The 19,799-nt window shown below is 37.1% G+C and overlaps 1 protein-coding gene across 2 annotated transcripts in view; it reads left to right on the top strand.

Annotated features, from left to right (window-relative positions):
- LOC126195092 (serine/arginine-rich splicing factor 7-like) overlaps positions 1 to 16,547 on the top strand; it is a 49,091-nt gene extending 32,544 nt beyond the window's left edge. Inside the window, exons 5-6 of one of the 2 annotated variants that reach the window (XR_007538554.1) lie at positions 14,619 to 14,791; positions 16,116 to 16,547. Coding sequence is in view for 1 of the 2 variants with exons in the window: in XM_049933554.1 (XP_049789511.1) it covers positions 16,116 to 16,194 (79 nt within the window). In the remaining variant the exon portion in view is untranslated. The remainder of the gene's footprint in view (positions 1 to 14,618; positions 14,792 to 16,115) is intronic. The other variant, XM_049933554.1, reaches the window with a different exon arrangement.
- Positions 16,548 to 19,799: the final 3,252 nt, after the last annotated feature.

The raw sequence follows: 19,799 nt of genomic DNA, 5'->3' as shown, positions 1-19,799 counted from the left end.
TATGATCAATTAGATTTGTTTTAACCTTGCTAAAGGAATGACTGTGAGTTCATTTTCTGACTTCTAAAGGAGTTGTGTGCAAGCATATTGATTTCTATTGTGGCATTCCAGAATTCAGTATGGAACCTACTAATCTGAAATGTCCATTTGATAATTCATGAAATAGGGAAAACTGGAAAACGAATTGGGATGTGAACACTGTAGTAGGATCTTTATTAGCAGTTGAACTATTACTTTGCTCTTTGCCCCTTGGTAATAATATTTAGTGAGAATTAACAGGCGACTTGCATTCTAGTAACTCGTAAGTAAAGTATTAGGTTGGTGCTTATGTTCGTAGGATTTTTGTTTTGTATTTTGGTATTCCATTTGCTGTAGGTTTATTTATTGCTTCATTTTTTATTTGTAGTTCACTGTTGCTATTTGTGTGTACATATTGTCACATTTTCATTTGGAGATGGTGAGTGAAGCTGTGGACGCCGTAAAAATAAGTGTCAATTGGAGAAATTGAACATTTCCAACATATCCTTTTGTTTCAAGTTTGATAGAGAGGTGACAGTGACAGAGGGAGCCAGAAACATTTGTGCTGGTATGGGAATAATGCCAGAGCATGACAAGAAAATGGTTTTCGCGTTTTAAAGAGAATCGTTTTGATATTAGTGACTCTCTGTGTTCAGGAAGACCTTCGGGGTATGATGAAGATCATTTAAAAGCATTAATTCACACTGATCCAAGTCAGTGTATTTGAGAACTGGTTAACGTGACGAACTGTGATCATTCCACCATCATGCGACATTTGCAGGCAGTGGGAAAAGTTCAAAAATCGGGTGTATAGGTACTGCCATGTACACAAAAATTTGTGGGTGGCCTTCTGTGCGCATCTCTTCTTGCTCATCATCAGCTGGCTCATGAAACACACTGACTGTTCCTATCCTGCATCACTACTGGTGACAAGAAACTACATCTTAATGCACAGGTATGTACAGGGACAGCATCCTTGATTAGTAATCAAAGCATCCTCAGTCCCAGGTTCGAACCCTGCCACCACGTATATTTTGAATAAAAATCGTCAGCAATGGCAGCTGAATAGCTCTAGCGTTACAAGTTACTCTCATTCAGTTAATGGACTTGTCATAGAGGGTGAAGGTGTAGTTAGAGGTTCAGGGCCACTCTTGTCATTGAGATGGGAAACTGCCCCTAAAGGCAGAAGAATCAGTAATGATCAATGGCATGAGGATGCAGAAAACAATGGAAACCACTGCATTAAAGACACACTATGTCTGTCCACAGGAAATGTGGTCTGAATTGAGAAAGTGTCATGATGATCTCTCCATTGGAAAAAGATTCTGAACTACTACCCATTTCAGATCCCTGGGAGGGGACTGCAGAGGAGGAGGTGATCTGTGAAATAGTTTGAATGATCAACAAAACGTAACATTCTACGAGTAGGGGCATGGAATGTCAGAAGTTTGAACATGGTAGGGGAACTAGAAAATTTGAAGAGGGATATGCCAAGGCTCAATCTAGACATAGTGGAGGTCAGTGAACCGAAATGGAAGGAAGACAAGGATTTCTGGTCAAAAGAGTATAGGATAATCTCAATAGCTGCAGAAAATGGTATAACAATTACAAAGGAAGGCAGAGAGCAAGTTACTGTGAACAGTTCAGTGATATAGTTGTTCTCCTCAGAATCGGCAGCAGACCAACACTAACAACAGTAGTTCAGGTATACATGCCAACATTACAGGCATAGGATGAAGAGCTAGAGAAAGTATATGAGGATATTGAACAGGTAATTCAGTACATAAAGAAAGATGAAAATCTGATAGTCATGTGGGATTAGAATGCTGTTGAAGGGGGGAGAGCAGAAGAAAATGTTACGGGGGAATATGGACTTGATAATAGAATATGGTGCATTTACCTGGGAATTTTCATTGTTTTAGTTTTCAGTTAAATTTTTGTAGTTTTGACTGGTAAGAACTGATACAATAACAAAGAATTTTACTTTAGCCCACTACTGCAGAATAATACCACAGCAGTAAAACAAACGAGGAGAAAAAACCAAAATGTCTCAAAGATTCGTCATTTACCATAACAAAACATAGTGCACGCACAGGTGTCTGCCAACAGCAAAATATACCAAAAGCTGCAGGACATAGACTAAGCAATACTTAATAACAAGACACTGCTTCTGATGGCTGTGATATCACAACAGTTTACATTAAGTTTGTTTGGGCAGTTAACAGCAGGCTCAGGCGCATGTGCAGTTTATGTCATGTATGGGCAGTACCTTCTCCTGCTTCTGGTCACTTGAAGTGCAGCTGTTAACCATATCAGCAGTAGCAACAGCCAGATGCTACATGGAAAAGCTGCCAGATTCGTGCATGAGCAGAGCAGTTTGAGTTGTAATGGGGAGGGTTTAGTGATTTTGCTGTTTCCACTTCGTTTACAGCTCTCGTGTCAAATGGAAACAAAATGGATTTCTGTGGTCGGGAGCCATCAAGTGAATTAAAATACATTCCCATAATTATGGAACGCTAAAATATGTTAATAGTATAAATTTTCTGATTTTATTGTATTTCCAGGCTTTTGGCAGTCGGGCATTAGTTGCCCTGCAGAACAATGAAGTTATTTCTCTCTCTTTGCTAAAGAAGTTTGGCTTTTATAAATCTTTTCCACAGAAGTAGTCAATTTATTTGATACAATATTGGTGAGTGTCAACTGTTATTTCAATTGCACATTTTTATCTTCTGTTACACATGGTATTATGCCATAATAAAGAACCAAAATGAGATAATACAGTACTGGTACTCCAAGAAAATTTGCATCCAGAAAACCACACTGAAAATCTTAATATCAGGTTGGGGCCCACTTCTTTGTGAATCTGGACATGTGAATGTTCACTTTAAGGTGAATTATGCATTTCAATGTGGTTTACAAAATTCTGATGCTCTTGGAGTAATCTCAAACATCCTGGTTCATTTATGACGTAATGTGAGATCACTTCATGCTATAACATACGAACATATGGGCTTCCTACGTCATTGTAGCTATGCACACACTGTGAAGAGGAGTTTGTGGCACAACTTGACAAGAAGAAGAGACCAGTTGGTAGGACATGTTCTGAGGCATCAAGGGATCACAAACTTAGCATTGGAGGGCAGTGTGGAGGGTAAAAATCATAGAGGGAGACCAAGAGATGAATACACTAAGCAGATTCAGAAGGATGTAGGTTGCAGTAAGTACTGGGAGATGAAGGAGCTTGCAGAGGATAGAGTAGCATGGAGAGCTGCATCAAACCAGTCTCAGGACTGAAGACCACAACAACAGCAACAATGCTCTTAATGTCTGCTATCATTGGCTGGCAAGAGAATGTGACATGAGCTACGATTGGTTTACAAAAGCTCATCACAACCTTGATTTCAATGCTTCGCAAACTAACATGCTGTGCTTGGTGGAATTCAAATTTCATAATACTAAAGTATGCAGTGTATCATAATACAAAAATATGCAGTGTACATGCTGCTGTGCGTCAAAGATCTTTGCAAAACGCGTTTTTTCTGGGGTTTGTTTTTCTAAAGTGCCGGGATGTTTTATGCTGACGTATAAAACCTTAACTATTCAAAGGATTGATAAGTTTTACGGTTCCGAGGGAAAATATAGTATCACTCAACAAGTGTAGTTTCAACCGGAGAAAAAATGTGTTTTTAACCGGGAGATCTGGGAAAAAACCGGGGAATTTTTTTTCCTTGTCCACGTATACACCCTGTAGAAACAAGAGAAGAGAAAGACTAATTGAGTTCTACAGTAAATTTCAGCTAGTAATAGCAAATTCTCTATTCAAGAATCACGAGGGGTGTTGGTATAATTGGAAACGACCAGGAGACACAGGAAAATTTCTGTTAGATTACATCATGGTCATGCAGAGATTGCTAAATCAGATATTTGATTGTAAGGCGTACCCAGGAGCAGATACAGACTCAGATCACAATTTATTAATGATGAAGAGCAGACAGAAGGTTGGGACAAGTCAGGAACAGTCAGTGTACAATGAAATAAGATATGGACGTACTAAGAAATGACGAGATATGCTTGAAGTTCTCTGAGGCTTTAGACAATGCAATAATGAATAGAAGTTTCAATGAATAGCTCAGTTGGTTGTACAGTTGGAGAGGAACGAACACCTTTAAAGAGGGTAAACACAGAAGTTGGAAACAAAACTGTTGATACAAGTGAGGCAACTGCGAAGAAACCATGGATAATAGGTGAAATATTTCAGCTGAACAAAAGGAGGTGGTACAAAAGTGTTAAGGAAAATTCAGGAATACAGAAATTCAAGTCAGTCAGGAATGAAATAAATAGGAAGTGCAAGGAAGCTAAGGTGAAATGGCTTCATGAAAAATGTGAAGGCACTGAAAAAAAAATTGTTGGAAGGACGGATTCAGCATATAGAAAAAAACAATCAGTCCGTGTCAGTGAATTTATGATAAAGCAAAGCCATTAAGGAAAGTAAACATGAAGCAGCACCAGTCGCTCAAGTCATCATTCATTGACAAGAATTTCGAACTAACTCCAATCATTACCAAGTTATAAAAAGCTTCTACATCTGTAGAAGTATAGGCATCAGAATTTTCAAGCCCATATGCATTCAGTGTAACTTTTGCTGCTTCATGTTTTTTTGATATATGTGTACATTTTCTGTAATATGATGTCAGATCTTATAGTCGCGGAAATTGTTGTAGCAAAATAAATGCATATGTTCAAGAAGCAGGGAGTGTAGATAGTAATAGCATACACTCCAGTAGTCTTATAAATGGAGCACTGCTATATGCTACACATTTGTGTGTGTGTGTCACGGAAGGAAGTGCCTGCTTAGAACAAGTAGAGTAGTAGGATGTACACTATATCAGTCTTAGATGCTCATGACACTTCACTAGCAGTATCCGCAGAACTACCTTCCTTGGTGATACCTATATTTTCCACAGTTGTGTCTGTTCATTCGGTGTCTGCTGTAACATTCAGAGATGATAATGCCAACCCTTCGTCCAAATTTGTGCCAGTTGATTTTATTTTATTTTAAGTTTCCTCATCAGGGCCAGCAGGCTGGGTGACACTCAGCGTCTATATACTAGCAGCAAAGGCATTCACTATTATTTTTTCAAGTTAGAAAGCAAGACGCTTGACTTAAGATTATGGATCTTATTCTGTGCAATAATTTAGACCAGTTCTGTACGATGTAGAGCTCAGGTAGTGGACAGCAGTATGAAGAGAACAATTTTCTTGCAAAATTTCGTTGGTGGAATAAAAAGGAGGAGATTGGTGCCCTGAATTAATGTAAAAGTTTGGCATTCCTGGCCTCTATGTATTTTTAATTATTTTTTTTCCATTTCTAGTTGCATGTTGAAATTTGATTTGTTCCATATCTAAAGACTTTAGTGAATCTGAATCATTTCATGTTTCTTATTTGCTTGTGCGTATGGAAGTTGTGTTTCTGTGCTCATTTATTTATTTATTTATTTATTTATTTATTTACTTACTCGTCAAGTTCAGTAGCACCAAATTGAGAAGCAAATCTCCAAGGTCATGGAACGTGTCAGTACATGCAATACAACAGAAACGTAATAACAGATAAAAATAAATGTTCATGAACCTTAAAAAATTCAGTCCATAAGTTTAAGTAAACGCTATCAGCAATACAATAAAAATCAGCTTAAGTTTTCAAGGAACTCCTTGACAGAATAGAAGGAGTGACCCATGAGGAAACTCTTCAGTTTTGATTTGAAAGCGCGTGGATTACTGCAAAGATTTTTGAATTTGAGTGGCAGCTCATTGAAAATGGATGCAGCAGTACACTGCACACCTTTTTGCACAAGAGTTAAGGAAGTCCAATCCAAATGCATGTTTGATTTCTGCCGAGTATTAACCGAGTGAAATTTGCTTGTTCTTGGGAATAAACTAATATTGGTAACAAGAAATGACAATAAGGAATATACATATTGAGTGGCCAATGTCAAAATACCCAGACTCGTGAACAGAGGTCGACAAGAGGTTCATGAACTAACACAACTTATTGCCCGAACTGTCCGTTTCTGAGCCAAAAATATCCTTTTAGAATGGGAAGAGTTACCCGAAAATATAATACCATACGACAATAGCAAATGAAAATAAATAAAGTAGACTAATTTTCGTGTCGAACGATCACTCATTTCTGATACCGTTCGAATAACAAAAATGGCAGTATTAAGTCTTTGAACAAGATCTTGAACGTGGGCTTTCCACGACAGCTTACTATCTATCTGAACACCTAGAAATTTGAACTGTTTAGTTTCACTAATCACATGCCCATTCTGTGAAATTAAAATGTCAGGTTATGTTGAATTGTATGTTATAAACTGTAAAAACTGAGTCTTACTGTGATTTAGCATTAGTTTATTTTCTACAAGCCATGAACTGAGGTCATGTACTGCACTATTTGAAACCGAGCCAGTGTTGCACACAACGTCTTGTACTACCAAGCTAGTGTCATCAGCAAACAGAAATATTTTACAGTAACCCATAATACTAGAGGGAATATCATTTATATAAATAAGGAACAGGAGTGGCCCCAACACTGATCCCTGGGGCACCCCCTGCTTGACAGTACCCCACTCAGACCCCACATCACAGCCATTATCAACATTGTGAATAATGACCCTTTGCTGCCTGTTGCTACAGTAAGAGGTGAACTAATTGTGAGCTACTCCCCGTATTCCGTAATGGTCCAACTTCTGGAGCAATATTTTTGTGATCAAAACAATCAAATGCCTTAGTTAAATAAAAAAATATGCAAAGTGTTCGAAACCTTTTGTTTAACCCATCCAGTACCTCACAGAGAAAAGAGAATGTAGCATTTTCAGTTGTTAAATGACTTCCAAAGCGGAACTGTACATTTGATAGCAAATCATGTGATATAAAATGATCAATTATCCTTATATACACAGCCTTTTCAATAACTTTTGCAAACGCTGATGGCATAGAAATAGGTCTAAAATTATCTACATTACCCATTTCTCCCTTTTTATAAAGCGGCCTTACTACTGAGTACTTTAATCTCTCAGGAAACTGACCATTCCTAAAGGAAAAATTACAAATATGGCTAAATACAGGGCTAACATGTGCAGCACAGTACTTTAATATTCTGCTAGACACTCCATCATAACCATGAGAGACCTTAGTCTTCAGTGATTTAATTATTGACTCAATCTCCCTTTTGCCTGTATCACAAAGGAGTATTTCAGACATCAATTCTTGGAAAGGCAATTGCCAAGAAAGTTATATGATTTCCTGCAGAAACTAAATTGTTATTTAATTCACCAGCAGTGCTCAGAAAATGATTGTTAAATACTGTACATATATCTGATTTATCAGTAACAGAAATATTTTTACTGCAAACTGACTTTATATCGTCGATCTGTGCTGCTGACCAGACACTTCCTTCACAACAGACCATATGGTTTTAATTTTATCCCGTGAATTAGCTATTCTATTTGCGTACCACAAACTCTTTGCCTTCCTGATAACATTTTTAAGCACCTTACAATACTGTTTGTAATGGGCTACTGTAGCTTGATTGTGACTACTTCTAACATTTTGATATAATTCCCGCTTTTATCTACATGATATCCTTATCCCACAAGTCAGTCACCCAGGCTGCCCATTACTGCCAGTACCCCGTTTAGAATGTTCTAATGGAAAGCAACTCTCAAAGAGCATGAGAAATGTGTTAAGGAAAGCACTGTATTTATCATTGATGTTATCGGCACTGTAAACATCCTGCCACTCTTGTTCCTTGACAAGGGTTAAAAAACTCTTTATTGCTGTTGGATTAACTTTCCTATGTAGTTTGTAATTAAATATGACCTTGGTTTGAGTACAAAAGCCTTTTAGGGTTAAAATTTGTGCATCATGGTCTGAAAGGCCATTCATGCTTTTACTAACAGGATGTCCACCTAGTAATGAAGAATGAATAAAAATATTGTCTATGGCTGTGCTACTGTTCCCCTGCACCCTAGTTGGAGAAAACAGTTTGTCAGATCATATGAATTTAGCAGATATACCAACATCCTTTTTCTTGCACCATCATATACAAAATTTATATTGAAGTCACCACATATAACTAGTTTCAGGTACTTCCTACAAAGTGAATCAAGAACCCTCTCCAGCTTGAGCAGAAATGCTCTGAAGTTTGAGTTAGGGGACCTATGAACAACAACAATTAGAAGTTTTACTAAATTAAATTAGAAGTTTACTAAATTAGAAGTTTTACTAAATTCAACTACCGCTGCACAACATTCAAATATCTGCTCAATGCAGTGTCGTGATACACCTACGGACTCAAATGGAATACTGTTTTTTACATACAGAGCCACTCCCCCACCCCGCAAGGAACTCCTTGAGAAACAGCCAGCTAATCTGTAGCCTGGGAAAGGAAGCCTCTGAATTGTCAAATTATTTAAGTGGTGCTCTGATATACCGATAATTTCATAGTCAACACTATAAGCAGTTCACTAACTTTATCTCTAATACCTCTTATATTTTGATGAAATATGCTAATTCCTTCTCTACTTGGAAACATTACATCCTCAGAAGGTGAGCCCTTAGTTAGAGGGACTTCCTTTAGCAGGTATACCTATCAGCTGTCTTCAATCTAAAAAAGGTGCACCTCTAACACCAACTGCTACAGGAATTTTTCCACGAGTGACACCACCGCCACCACCACCACCACCACCACCACCACCACCCACTACACTGTCACGTATAAGCTTAGCCAGCATCCCCTTCCCATACCTATTGAGGTGCAGGCCATGCCTAGTGAAACCCGATCTACTGATAGACCCAACTGGCACCACTGAGATGTGACCCATGCCCTCTGCCATCAGCGCTTTCTCCAGCCCCACGTTAACTCGCCTAACAGCCGCATTAAGGTGAGGTCGATCATGACGCTGAAACAGTTGCACGAAATGCACATTAGTACCACCAGTTTGAGTAGCTATCTTTACCAGGTCACCACCTACATCATGTTCCCCATCCGTATCGAGACTGTTCCCTGCTCCACCATCACTATCACTACCTGATCCTCCTTCATAAAATTCCTACATAACTCGCCTATGCTGTCAGTCACCTGAGCCAACCATGCACTAGGCTTCACAATGCTGGTGACCTGGTACTCGCTCCCCAACACTTCCTGTAACTGCTGGCCCACACCTCTTCCATGGGAACTACCTAGCAGCAGAACGTTCTTCTTTCTGCTAGACTTTGCGACTAACCTAGCCCTCCTAATTGCTGAGGTCTGCTGCATGTTCCCTACATCTACAGATACATGAGGCTCCTCTCTACTCAACTCTTTACAGTTGGTCATATCTATTGCATGTACGCAAAGTAAAACGGTCTGAATACCTCCTCTTCCTAGCTGTCTCCTTGCCAACTGCTAGTTCCCATTCCCTACCACCCTTCACCCTCATCAACCTATCTAGTTCCTCCTTTGCGCATTGTAACTGCAGCTGAAGGGCACAGATCTTACGCTCCTGCTCCTCTATCAACTTATTTCTACTACAGATTCTGCATTCCCAGGAGAGGATCTCACTAAAATGACCACTGGCTTCCCCACTGCATTCTCCCCAATGAAAAGAACTTTGAACAAATCCCACACCGTAACCCACTACTCACAAACTTATGACAGAGCCCAAACTTCTCACTCATGGTAAAATTTTACAATTACTGAAAAAACTATACATCTACGTTACCAAAGTTCAGTTACACCAGTAAAACTATATAAGAACTAACAATAATGGTCTCGAAATTCTCTGCCTATTAAGAAAGCAACTACTCGTATTAATACTACTACACCACAACTAATACCAATACCAACAAATTTTCACAAAATTATTAGCTAAAACCAAAAAATTCAAACGAACACTGGAACACTAAGTGAAGTTAAAACACTAAATGAAAATGTTACTGAAATACTTCACTAGAAACAATAATAAACGTCAGTTGAAAACTAAAGCATGAAATTTACTAAACGTCTTCGACACACAGAAAGCTCTAAAGAAACGCAGAGAGCGAACGATTACAGAAGTTTAAAAAGTCGTTATTTTGCCACAAACGGCACACACACTGCTGAAAACTGTTAAATGTAATATCTGTATTACAGAGCACAAATAAGTTTGTCAGTACTTAGCTTTATAACTGCTACAGCTGCAGTGCATGCCGCAAAATGTAAACACACTACTGAGGCGCAAGGCTTAGACGAATGACGCAAGCATTCTCACGAATAATAGACCACTCCAGTCAATAACACAGAAAGGAGGACTAATAAGTTACTTTTACGGCAAATATTAACACAAATAAAACTTTAAAATAAGTAAATGAAGTCTAAAATTTTATAAAATAGTAATGAGCAATTTCAACAGCAGTGCAGCACATGTGACGTCACACCAAAGATATGCGGATTTGTATCACACAGATGACCTAAGTATGCTTAATTGTGTTGGCAGTATTCTCAATTTCTTCATATCATGAAGTGTATTTTACTGTTATGGTGGCAGAACATCCATTTCGTGTGATTCACTGTGGGAAAGATCATTGAATAGGTCATTCTATGGTTTTCTGAGTAGTTGAATTTCTTCTTGAAAAATTCTATTTAAAGCTCATCAGACATGACTGGCCACATGATAGCCCATGGGCACCAGGGGGCTGTGATACCCCATATTCAAGAGTACTAGATCCAGGAGAATCTGTTTTGCTAAACTGGTGACGTCAGTGCAGAGACAGTTACATCAAATAGTTGGAGCCATGGCTAGTACTAGCCCGTAAGTCAGTCTAGCATTTTTACAGGCTAGCAACACTAAATTCAGTGGAAATTGAAGTACTAAAAACATTTGTACAGTTAATATTGAAAAAAGGAAGACATAATTTGCCACAATGAGATTAAATGCATTTGGTTAAGTTAATGAAGCAGGGGATGTGCTCAGTCTTGCACAATAATATACCACTTGCTCCGGCTATTGCTGTTATCAGCTTATCCTCTGTGTGCGTTTGGGGTAAGGGGGTTTCAAATCTCTGAGGGCATCCTGAATTAAGTTTGCCTTGACTTAATCACTTGAGGTAAAAGGTAGGATAGGTTGTTTGACTTTCTCCAATGAATACCTTTGCTCATTGCTGCTCAGTGGAACGTTATTCTGTAACTTTTTATTTTTCCATTCCTTATAAATTGTTTCAGTGAATGTAGGTTGCAGTAGTTATTCGGAGATGAAGAGGTTTGCTCAGAATAGAATAACATGGAGAGCTGCATCAAACCAGTCTTTGGACTGAAGAGCACAACACAACATACTTTTGTCTTGTTATTAACATGAGTGGCAGAGGGTCAAAACAGTGTGTTCCTACTTTAATAATAGATGGATTGGACAAAATTTTGGCTAGAGTGCACTTGATGTGAGGAATTTTATTTCATCAAGGCATATATACAAGATTAACATACCAGTTTCTTGAGTTGTTAGTTCGACATATTTACAGACCAGTATCATTTTGCCAAAGCAGTTATTGAATAATAATAGATGGATCCATTCACAGGCGGCATGTAAATGTATTGTCGTACACAAACATGATTAATGGCAACAAATACATTTTTTATTATATTTCTTGAATATACATTACAACTGGGTTTAAGGTTATACTATGGCAGTAGCTATGTAATTACTTTCTCTTGATTATATGTGCATAATGATGTATACAGATCATGAACATTCAAATGACTTACATAAGAGTCTACAGGACACAGCAAGCAGATCTATTATTTTGTGCCCTGGAATGAAATTTGAAGTTGACCATGTAATTCTTATGCAACTGATTATTCCTTCCTGTCCATTTCAGTGACCACGCTGTTGAAGTTTTAAACCCCAGCAAATATATATTAAATAAAATTAAACCAAACCGTAGCTACATTTACTACAAGTTATAGGTAATATTTTGCTGAAACCATAAAATAGAATCATCTTTGGTATTACTAAACTACTTCAGCTGTATTTAATCCTTTATATTTAGATTATTAGCCGTTTCATGGCACTAAGAGCCACGTCGTCAGGTAAACATTTGCATAACAATAAATTAAGAAGAAATAACAACCCAGAAACATTCACTGAAATAATAATAATTCTAAAATTATTTTAAATTTTTAAAAAGATCTTTTCAAAGATTCTCATAGGAATGTTAAAATATTTATACTCAAGTAACTAAAACATTTGAGTTAAAAAGCTCAGAATTTGGTACCCAACATTTGTCCGTCAAAATAAAACCCCACAAAAGGCAGTACATCATTGAATACAAACAGGTGGATGCATGAATTCCAATCCATTGTGGTGTATAGGACCTAAACATATTATACCACAGCAATAACACTGGTAAGGTGAGTATATGAAAAATTATTAAAACCTAACGTGCAGCTAGCTTGAAAAATTGTGATGTGGTTGCAGCAAAATGGGTGTATTCTAAATAACATGGACAAATGCATCAAGTAAATAGCTTATAGACAGAAAAATAGAACATGAAAAACATGCTTACAACTTCTTGGAGCATGCGCAATCACAGAACAGGTACGCAAATGTACGTTGTCTTCTTACAGACGGCATCGAACTACACAACTAGCCTATGAATGGCATATACATGCACTGACGAGTGGGCACAACCAATTATGCAGTAGTCTTTTAAGGGAACACATGAATGATGAATGAGAACAAGGAATGTTGGGATGAAAAAAGGGACAGCCAGAGTTGCAACTAAATTGGGTGTATATTTAGTCAAGAATAGTCCAAAACTGGTCATCGGCTAAACAAACATCCATTTTAATTGCAGCTCTGGCTGTCTCTTTTTGCATCACAATCTAAAATGAATTTCTGCCGCACATTACCTAACACTCTGAAGTTATGCAAGGAATATTGGGATATTCAAATACAAAAACTGTTCTAAAAACAATATGTAGAATATAATAGTGACAGTTGGCATTTATTTTCATTAATAAGGTATCTACTTGGCACATTAGTCTAGGTTACTTAGACTACCCCCTCCGCTCCCACCTCCCGTCTTGCTGCAACCACTCCATAATTTTTCAAGCTAGCTGCACGTTAGGTCTTTCCACCTTGCCTACATATCACTGTGGTATAATTTTTCTAGGTCCCATCCACCATACTGGATTGGAATCCATGTATCCAACTGTTTTATTCAATGATGTACCACCTTTTGGTGGTATTTTATTTTGACAAACAACAAATGTTGCTACCAAGTTCAGAGCTTTTTAGCTCTGTTTGTTATGCACGTACGCCTATTTTAATATTCTTATGTGAATCTTTTTAAAAGTTCTCTAAAATATCTTAAAATAATTTTAGAAAAATTATCATTTCAGTGAATGTTTCAAGGTTGTGGCTCTTAGTGTCATGAAACAGGTAATGATGTGAAAATGAAGGATTAAATATGGCTGAAGCTGTTTATTAATACCCAAGATGATTACTTGTAGCTGTGGTTGCCCTATCTACAAGGTTGTCTACATACAATGGAAATAAGTCATACAAAAAGAAACATACACTTAAAATGAAACTTTAAGTATCAGAATCAGGTATTTATCAGAAATTACTGAATGAAGGTAAAAGTGTATCAGACAGCATTGGCACAAAGAAAGATTAATGCATAATGGTCGACAGAAAATATCTTAGGGTGTAAGAAGAGCAGGAGAAAGTTATTGCAGATGTTTTTAATTGTATAGAAATTACTGAAATAAAAATGGAAAGGGAGTGTTCTTTTTCTTAAATCATAAAATTAGAGTAATAAGAGAGCAGAGGATAAACTACTGGTAAAGTAGGAAGAGAGGAATTCATAAGATAGCTCTACAGGCTACTTCTAAAACAAACATTCTTGTGGGAAGAAAGTAAACGTCCATCAGATAGTAGGATATTGAATACATGTCTCTTTATGGATACCAGTTTGTATTCTCATAGGACTAAATTAGTGTATACTTACACAGAAGTGTTTTTTTATAGTTTTAGGAGTAAGATGCTTGATTATTTTGACTGCAGCATGGTTATCTGGCACTTTTTCCCAGAGAAAAAAATAGTTTGCTAACATTAGTTATGTTTTACTTCTTGACTTCATTATATCTTTTCGATGAAACGCTGAAGATTTACTGTTTGTTGCGTTCGAAGAATAAAGGGTTTATTATTAATAAATAATGCAAAACTGTATCTTTTAACATTTGGGACAAATTTGCACCTTGTAGTTTCCATGCTATTATACTGTTTTTATTTTCAGTACTTCTCTTTTCATATATTCATTGTCTTTTTTGTAATGTTAACACAGTAATGTCAAAGGTTCCTATACTGGTGCTCACATTTAAAGTATTGGTGCCAGAAGCATATTGAAGTAATTTTATATATTCTCATTGTTTTAGTTTTTCAGGTAGCACTGAATATTCAGAGATGGTGATACAAATATCAATTGACATAAAGAGAATTGAACACTTGTAATTTTTACTTACTGTAATACGTGTTCCCCCAGCTTTTCATAGCAAACTTACCAACTTGCTTCATTTACTTTAGGCTGTGTGTGTTGGTTATGGTAAAGAGATGATTACTTATCTTGACTTCTGATTGGAGTGAAGCTTCACGGCTGCTAGATGAAGACTGGAATCTGGTTTTGATTGCTTTTGATTCACTCCCTGATGCAAAGTTGATGCTGTGGTAATGTTTCTTGGTACACTGTTAAAATAATGGTAGGTATTTTCAGTTGGAAAAGTCACAGTTGAAAATATTTTAAATACAGTGACATTTATATTTGGAACATGAAACTCTAGTAGGTCAGTGCCATTACACAGAAGTATATTCTGGAGAGCGTATATTCCAGAATTTGATTTTTCCCTAGTTAGAAATCTTTTTAAAGTGTATTAAATAATTTTTGTAACTGTACTTAAATTTAAACTGCTGTGGCAATTACAGCAAGAAGAAGAAACAGGATTATTAATATTGGGAAGTAGTTACAGGGTTGTCATTACCAACATGATTTGTGGTTCATTTTCCAATCTATTTGTAGTTTCAGTAGTTTTCGGGGATAGGGAATTACTTTAGTGCAAATAATCTATACAGAAGTATATTTCATCACAAAAAAAGACAGCAAATGATGTATATATTGGTCACTATATTGACTGGCTGTGCTAATGTAGTTTTTGAATATTTTAGAACTTTTTAACATTAGAAAAATCCACAGAAGGCATATAACTAAAGAAAAAACCATAGTTTTTCTTCATATGTTGAAGGGACTGTGTGCATAAATTTTCCCTAATATAATGTTACATTCAGAATTTGTGTGTCATTAATATAATTCATTCAGTTTGTGGCTATGATTTCCTTCAGAATGATTTATATACCTGATTATTAACAGAACTTTTTCTTGTTGTCTCTTCTAAAATTGTATGGTGTTGCACCTGATATATGATAGGTAATGATGGAAAACATATTTTTGCTTCCTAAATTATTGGTTTGACTATTACAAATAAATTATTCATGCTGAATGGAAAAAGGAGCTGTAGGAGAGGTGTTTGGTTTCTTCCTGTGCTGTATATTCTGGAAGTAGATATGGTCATGATTAGGCCAGCAAAAATCGTGATTTAGTGTTGTACGTGGTGTGGTCATTGAAGTAGATATATAACACTACTGCTATTCATATGGCAAGTAGGTGTAAATAGCTACCACAGCTCATTTGTTGCTGTCTTTTTCCGTGTGTAGAAACATAACACCATACAATTTTAAAAGACTGTTTATAAGGTTTTTCATTATTCTCAGTAAAGTATTAGCCATACTTGTGTGCACTTAAAATTGTAAACAGTACAGTTTTAGTGACTTGCTGCATATCAACTTCTCTAATAACGGCCGAAGACATTGCTTCACAAGTGTAAGTACTAATGGAACTTTGTACTTGAGGAAACTCACAGTTCTCTTCATTACAGCAAGCATTAGTGAATCTGAGGAATGTCACTAATTCTATGTAAACGCTGGTGTTCTAAAAGTTTTTTATTATTTTATTTTATATGTTGTGTTTAGGTCACCACAGCCTAGGAGGAGACCACCACCATATCGATCATCGGGTGGTACACGATACAGTAGGAGGAGGCGGTATTGATTGCTGTTGCTGTTAAGAACCAAGGGACATTATTCTCTTGTTACCAAAGTAAATAATTTAGTTATTATATACAATAACATTAATAAAATAAAATTTCATCTTCACTGTAATGAGATACTGTGAATTACTTGGGTATTTAGGCACTGTAAGCGTTAATGCATTGTCAGTGCTTGGTTACTTAAGTATTTCATGGCGTAACTGGAGAAATTGGATACATTGTGTATTGGATGTGAACGATGCATATTTGAGTACATATGCAAATTGGTACAAAAAATACATTAGTTTGAATTGTTCATGTTCATGTTTCTGATGTCTGACTTATGTGATAATAAAACTGATGAATTTACTTTTAACACTGTATAGCTTAGAAACTTTTTGAGTTTTCGGTACTCTGCCCTTCCTTATCCCACATCTATACTAAGTGACAGTTTCATCTTCATATTGTACAACACTACTTTAGATTGAGAACATTGATCGGTTCATTAACAGTAACCACTAGCTGTCCAGATTGCTGGCTCATGGTATAAATTTTGTTTGTTTGCATGCTGGGAAGAGCCATCAACAAAGGTAGTGTAGTGGCTAAGAGACTGGACTCATACTTTGAAGAGACATGTTTTGAAGAGCCGTCCATACATTTACATAAGTGTAATTTTGGAGTTATTGAAAGTAATGGTACAAGGCAGTAACTTTGACATGTCATGCTGACTGCTGTATCGTCCAAGCTTTGGTTTTAATTTCTGCTTTTCTTTTGCAGCTACCTTTCCATTAAATTCCTTACGTTAATTACATGGAAATTTAGACTTTTTTTTTTTTTTTTTGTGAAGGTAATGAAGATCTTTGAATCTGCATAGGGATTTGTCAAAGATTTATGTGCTTGCTGCAGAAGCAATACCCTAATTTGTTTTGACTGTCATTGTTCTGCCATAAGTTGACTAGATGCAGTTCACAACAAATTTCTTTGTAATGTAATATGTTGTCACCAGATAGGACATAAAATGCGGGACTTCTCTGAGTTACTGGGTGCCATGTGCTTTTCCTGCTTAGTTCATTGTAAACAATGTGCAGCTTGCACACATGTGTACTATTAAATAACTTTTTGGGTGAGGTGGTTGATGGTCACAGTGAAAAATTGTTGCCTAGAGGAAACAAGCTGTCTAGAAATTGCAATCCTAAATAATACTTCTGAATCTATCCAGAAGCTGTTGTTTTAATGTCAGTATATTACAAGAAAAATTTGCTGAAGAACAGCTACCACAAAATAGCTATGGGACTTCCAATTGAAAAATCATGAAATGAAATGAATATTAGGCATTAAATGGAATGGCACCAATTTGGGGCACTTTTAAAACTATAATGTTTGAGGATAACATTGAATCTCAAATCGACTTTCAGGCATCGCTGTGGCAATAGAAAACAAAGTATCGTGAAGATGAAATGATAATTAAATGGACACCCTAGCTGCAAACAGATGTTGATGTACTTCATTGGGGACATGTTGAAAATGTGTGCCCCGACTGGGACTCGAACCTGGGATCTCCTGCTTACATGGCAGACGCTCTATCCATCTGAGCCACCGAGGGCACAGAGGATAGTGCGCCTGCAGGGACTTATCCCTTGCACGCTCCCCGTGAGACCTACATTCCCAACACGTCCACACCACTACATTCGTAGTGCGCCTAATAGATGTTTGCCCATCATACTCATTACCCGTGGCAGATTAATCAACCAAGTCCCGTACGAGTTCGGGCATAGCGTGTGCGTTCGCACACAAGAAGGTCAATGGCCGGGAAGCCATATTTTAACTATATGGGTGTCCATTTAATTATCATTTCATTTCTAGCAAAGCTGCATGGTCATCTACGGTAACTGTTCTTTCAGGAACAGATACTACCGTCATATATCGTGAAGATAATTAATCCTGCTGTAACCTTGAATTTGAAGACTGGTTTGCTGGAGTGCTCCTCACTAGCCTATTTTCTGCAAGCCTCTTCCACTCTACATAACTGTTGCAAACTTCTTCCATGTGAACATGTCTGTCGTACTGCATTCTTGGTCTTACTCTCCAATTTTTAACTCTTAACACTCCCTCGCTATCAAACTGACAAATCATTGATAATTCAACATGTGTCCTACCAAACAATCTCTTCTTTCAGTCAAGTTTTGCCATAACTTCCCCCCCCCCACCCCCCACGCCACCCCACCCCCACCCCCACCTTCTCAGTTTCATATAATACCTCCTCATTAGTGATTCGATCTATCCAGCTGATCTTCAGCACTTCCTGTAGCTCCAAATTTCAGAAACTTTTATTCTCTTCTTGTCTGAACTGTTTACAAGTCACATTTCACTCCCATTCAAGGCTACTCTTAAGACCAATACCTTTAAGAAAAGATTTGTTAACACTTAAATTTATATTTGTTCTTAACATTAACAAATTATTCTTCTTCAGAAATGCGTTTCTTGTTATTACCAGTCTGCATTTCATATCCTCTGTACGTCAACCATCTTCACTAATTTTGCGTCCCATATAACAAAATTCACATTCTACTTTTCACAGGCCAAGGGGGAATATTACCCACTAAATGTATTCCTTTACAACGTTTGAGGGAATATGTGCGTCCGTACACTCCTGTCATCTAGTGACAGTCCACTGCACCAGCTGTAATTTCTGCTTGTTGTAAAATATAGCCATCAGGACTGAGGGAAGTATGTATCCCACCAAACAATGGTGTTTTAATGGTTGTTGGGAAGTATGGTTACCACCAAAGTAGTTTCTGGAGGAGGCTTGGTAAGTATCACAAAATTAATCTGTCATTTGCAGTCCTTGGGAAGCGTACTTGCCACCAACTTGGAGCTTTTGGGTACATCTTACCACATCTGTCTATGCCTCACATCTTATGATAGTATATTGACCAGGTGTATGAAAACTGCTACAACAATTAGTTTCTGTTTGTCGTGGGATCACTACTGTTCGAAACACATTGCTTTGCTTCTGCAATATACATTGTGATCAGTATCAGCTCATGCCATTACTGCACGATAAAGTGTTGAGGATTGTTTTCACATTGTGGTAAGTAAACTTTAATATTGGTAATAATTATTTTTTAAATAAAGTAAAAGAAAACGTAAAATAAAAACAGGAAACACTGGTCATTATTTTTTTACATGTCGTGGCAACATGTAACAGCCCTCCAAAGGGTAATGTGAAATTCAGTTACCACCATAGTTTCAGTAACCCAAAGGTGTCGTGATGACATATGTACCACCATAGTGTTTGGTCCTAAATCACAAAAACAAAACTATCAAGAAATAAATATAGCCAGTTGACTGCAATTCTAATAGGATAGCAAAAAACTTATCTTTGCTTGGTTGCTACAAAAAATGTGCCTGCGGAAGGATAAATTCCCTTTCCAGATTTTTTCCTCATTTTCCTTTACCACAACTCAATGTACAGATTGATTGACATTGGGGTTAGGCTACAGCCCAGTCTCACTCCCTTATATAAAAAAAAAAAACAACTTTATGCTATAACAATAGCATTGCCTTTCTTCTGTCTATATTTTAAGATAGGTCATAGTATCAATATTGCCTTGCATGCTCATGCATT

Source organism: Schistocerca nitens, chromosome 7 (assembly GCF_023898315.1).
Source record: "Schistocerca nitens isolate TAMUIC-IGC-003100 chromosome 7, iqSchNite1.1, whole genome shotgun sequence".
Lineage (NCBI taxonomy): Eukaryota > Metazoa > Arthropoda > Insecta > Orthoptera > Acrididae > Schistocerca > Schistocerca nitens.
Note: the sequence above shows the minus strand (reverse complement) of the source record. Positions and strands in the feature narration are given on the sequence as shown.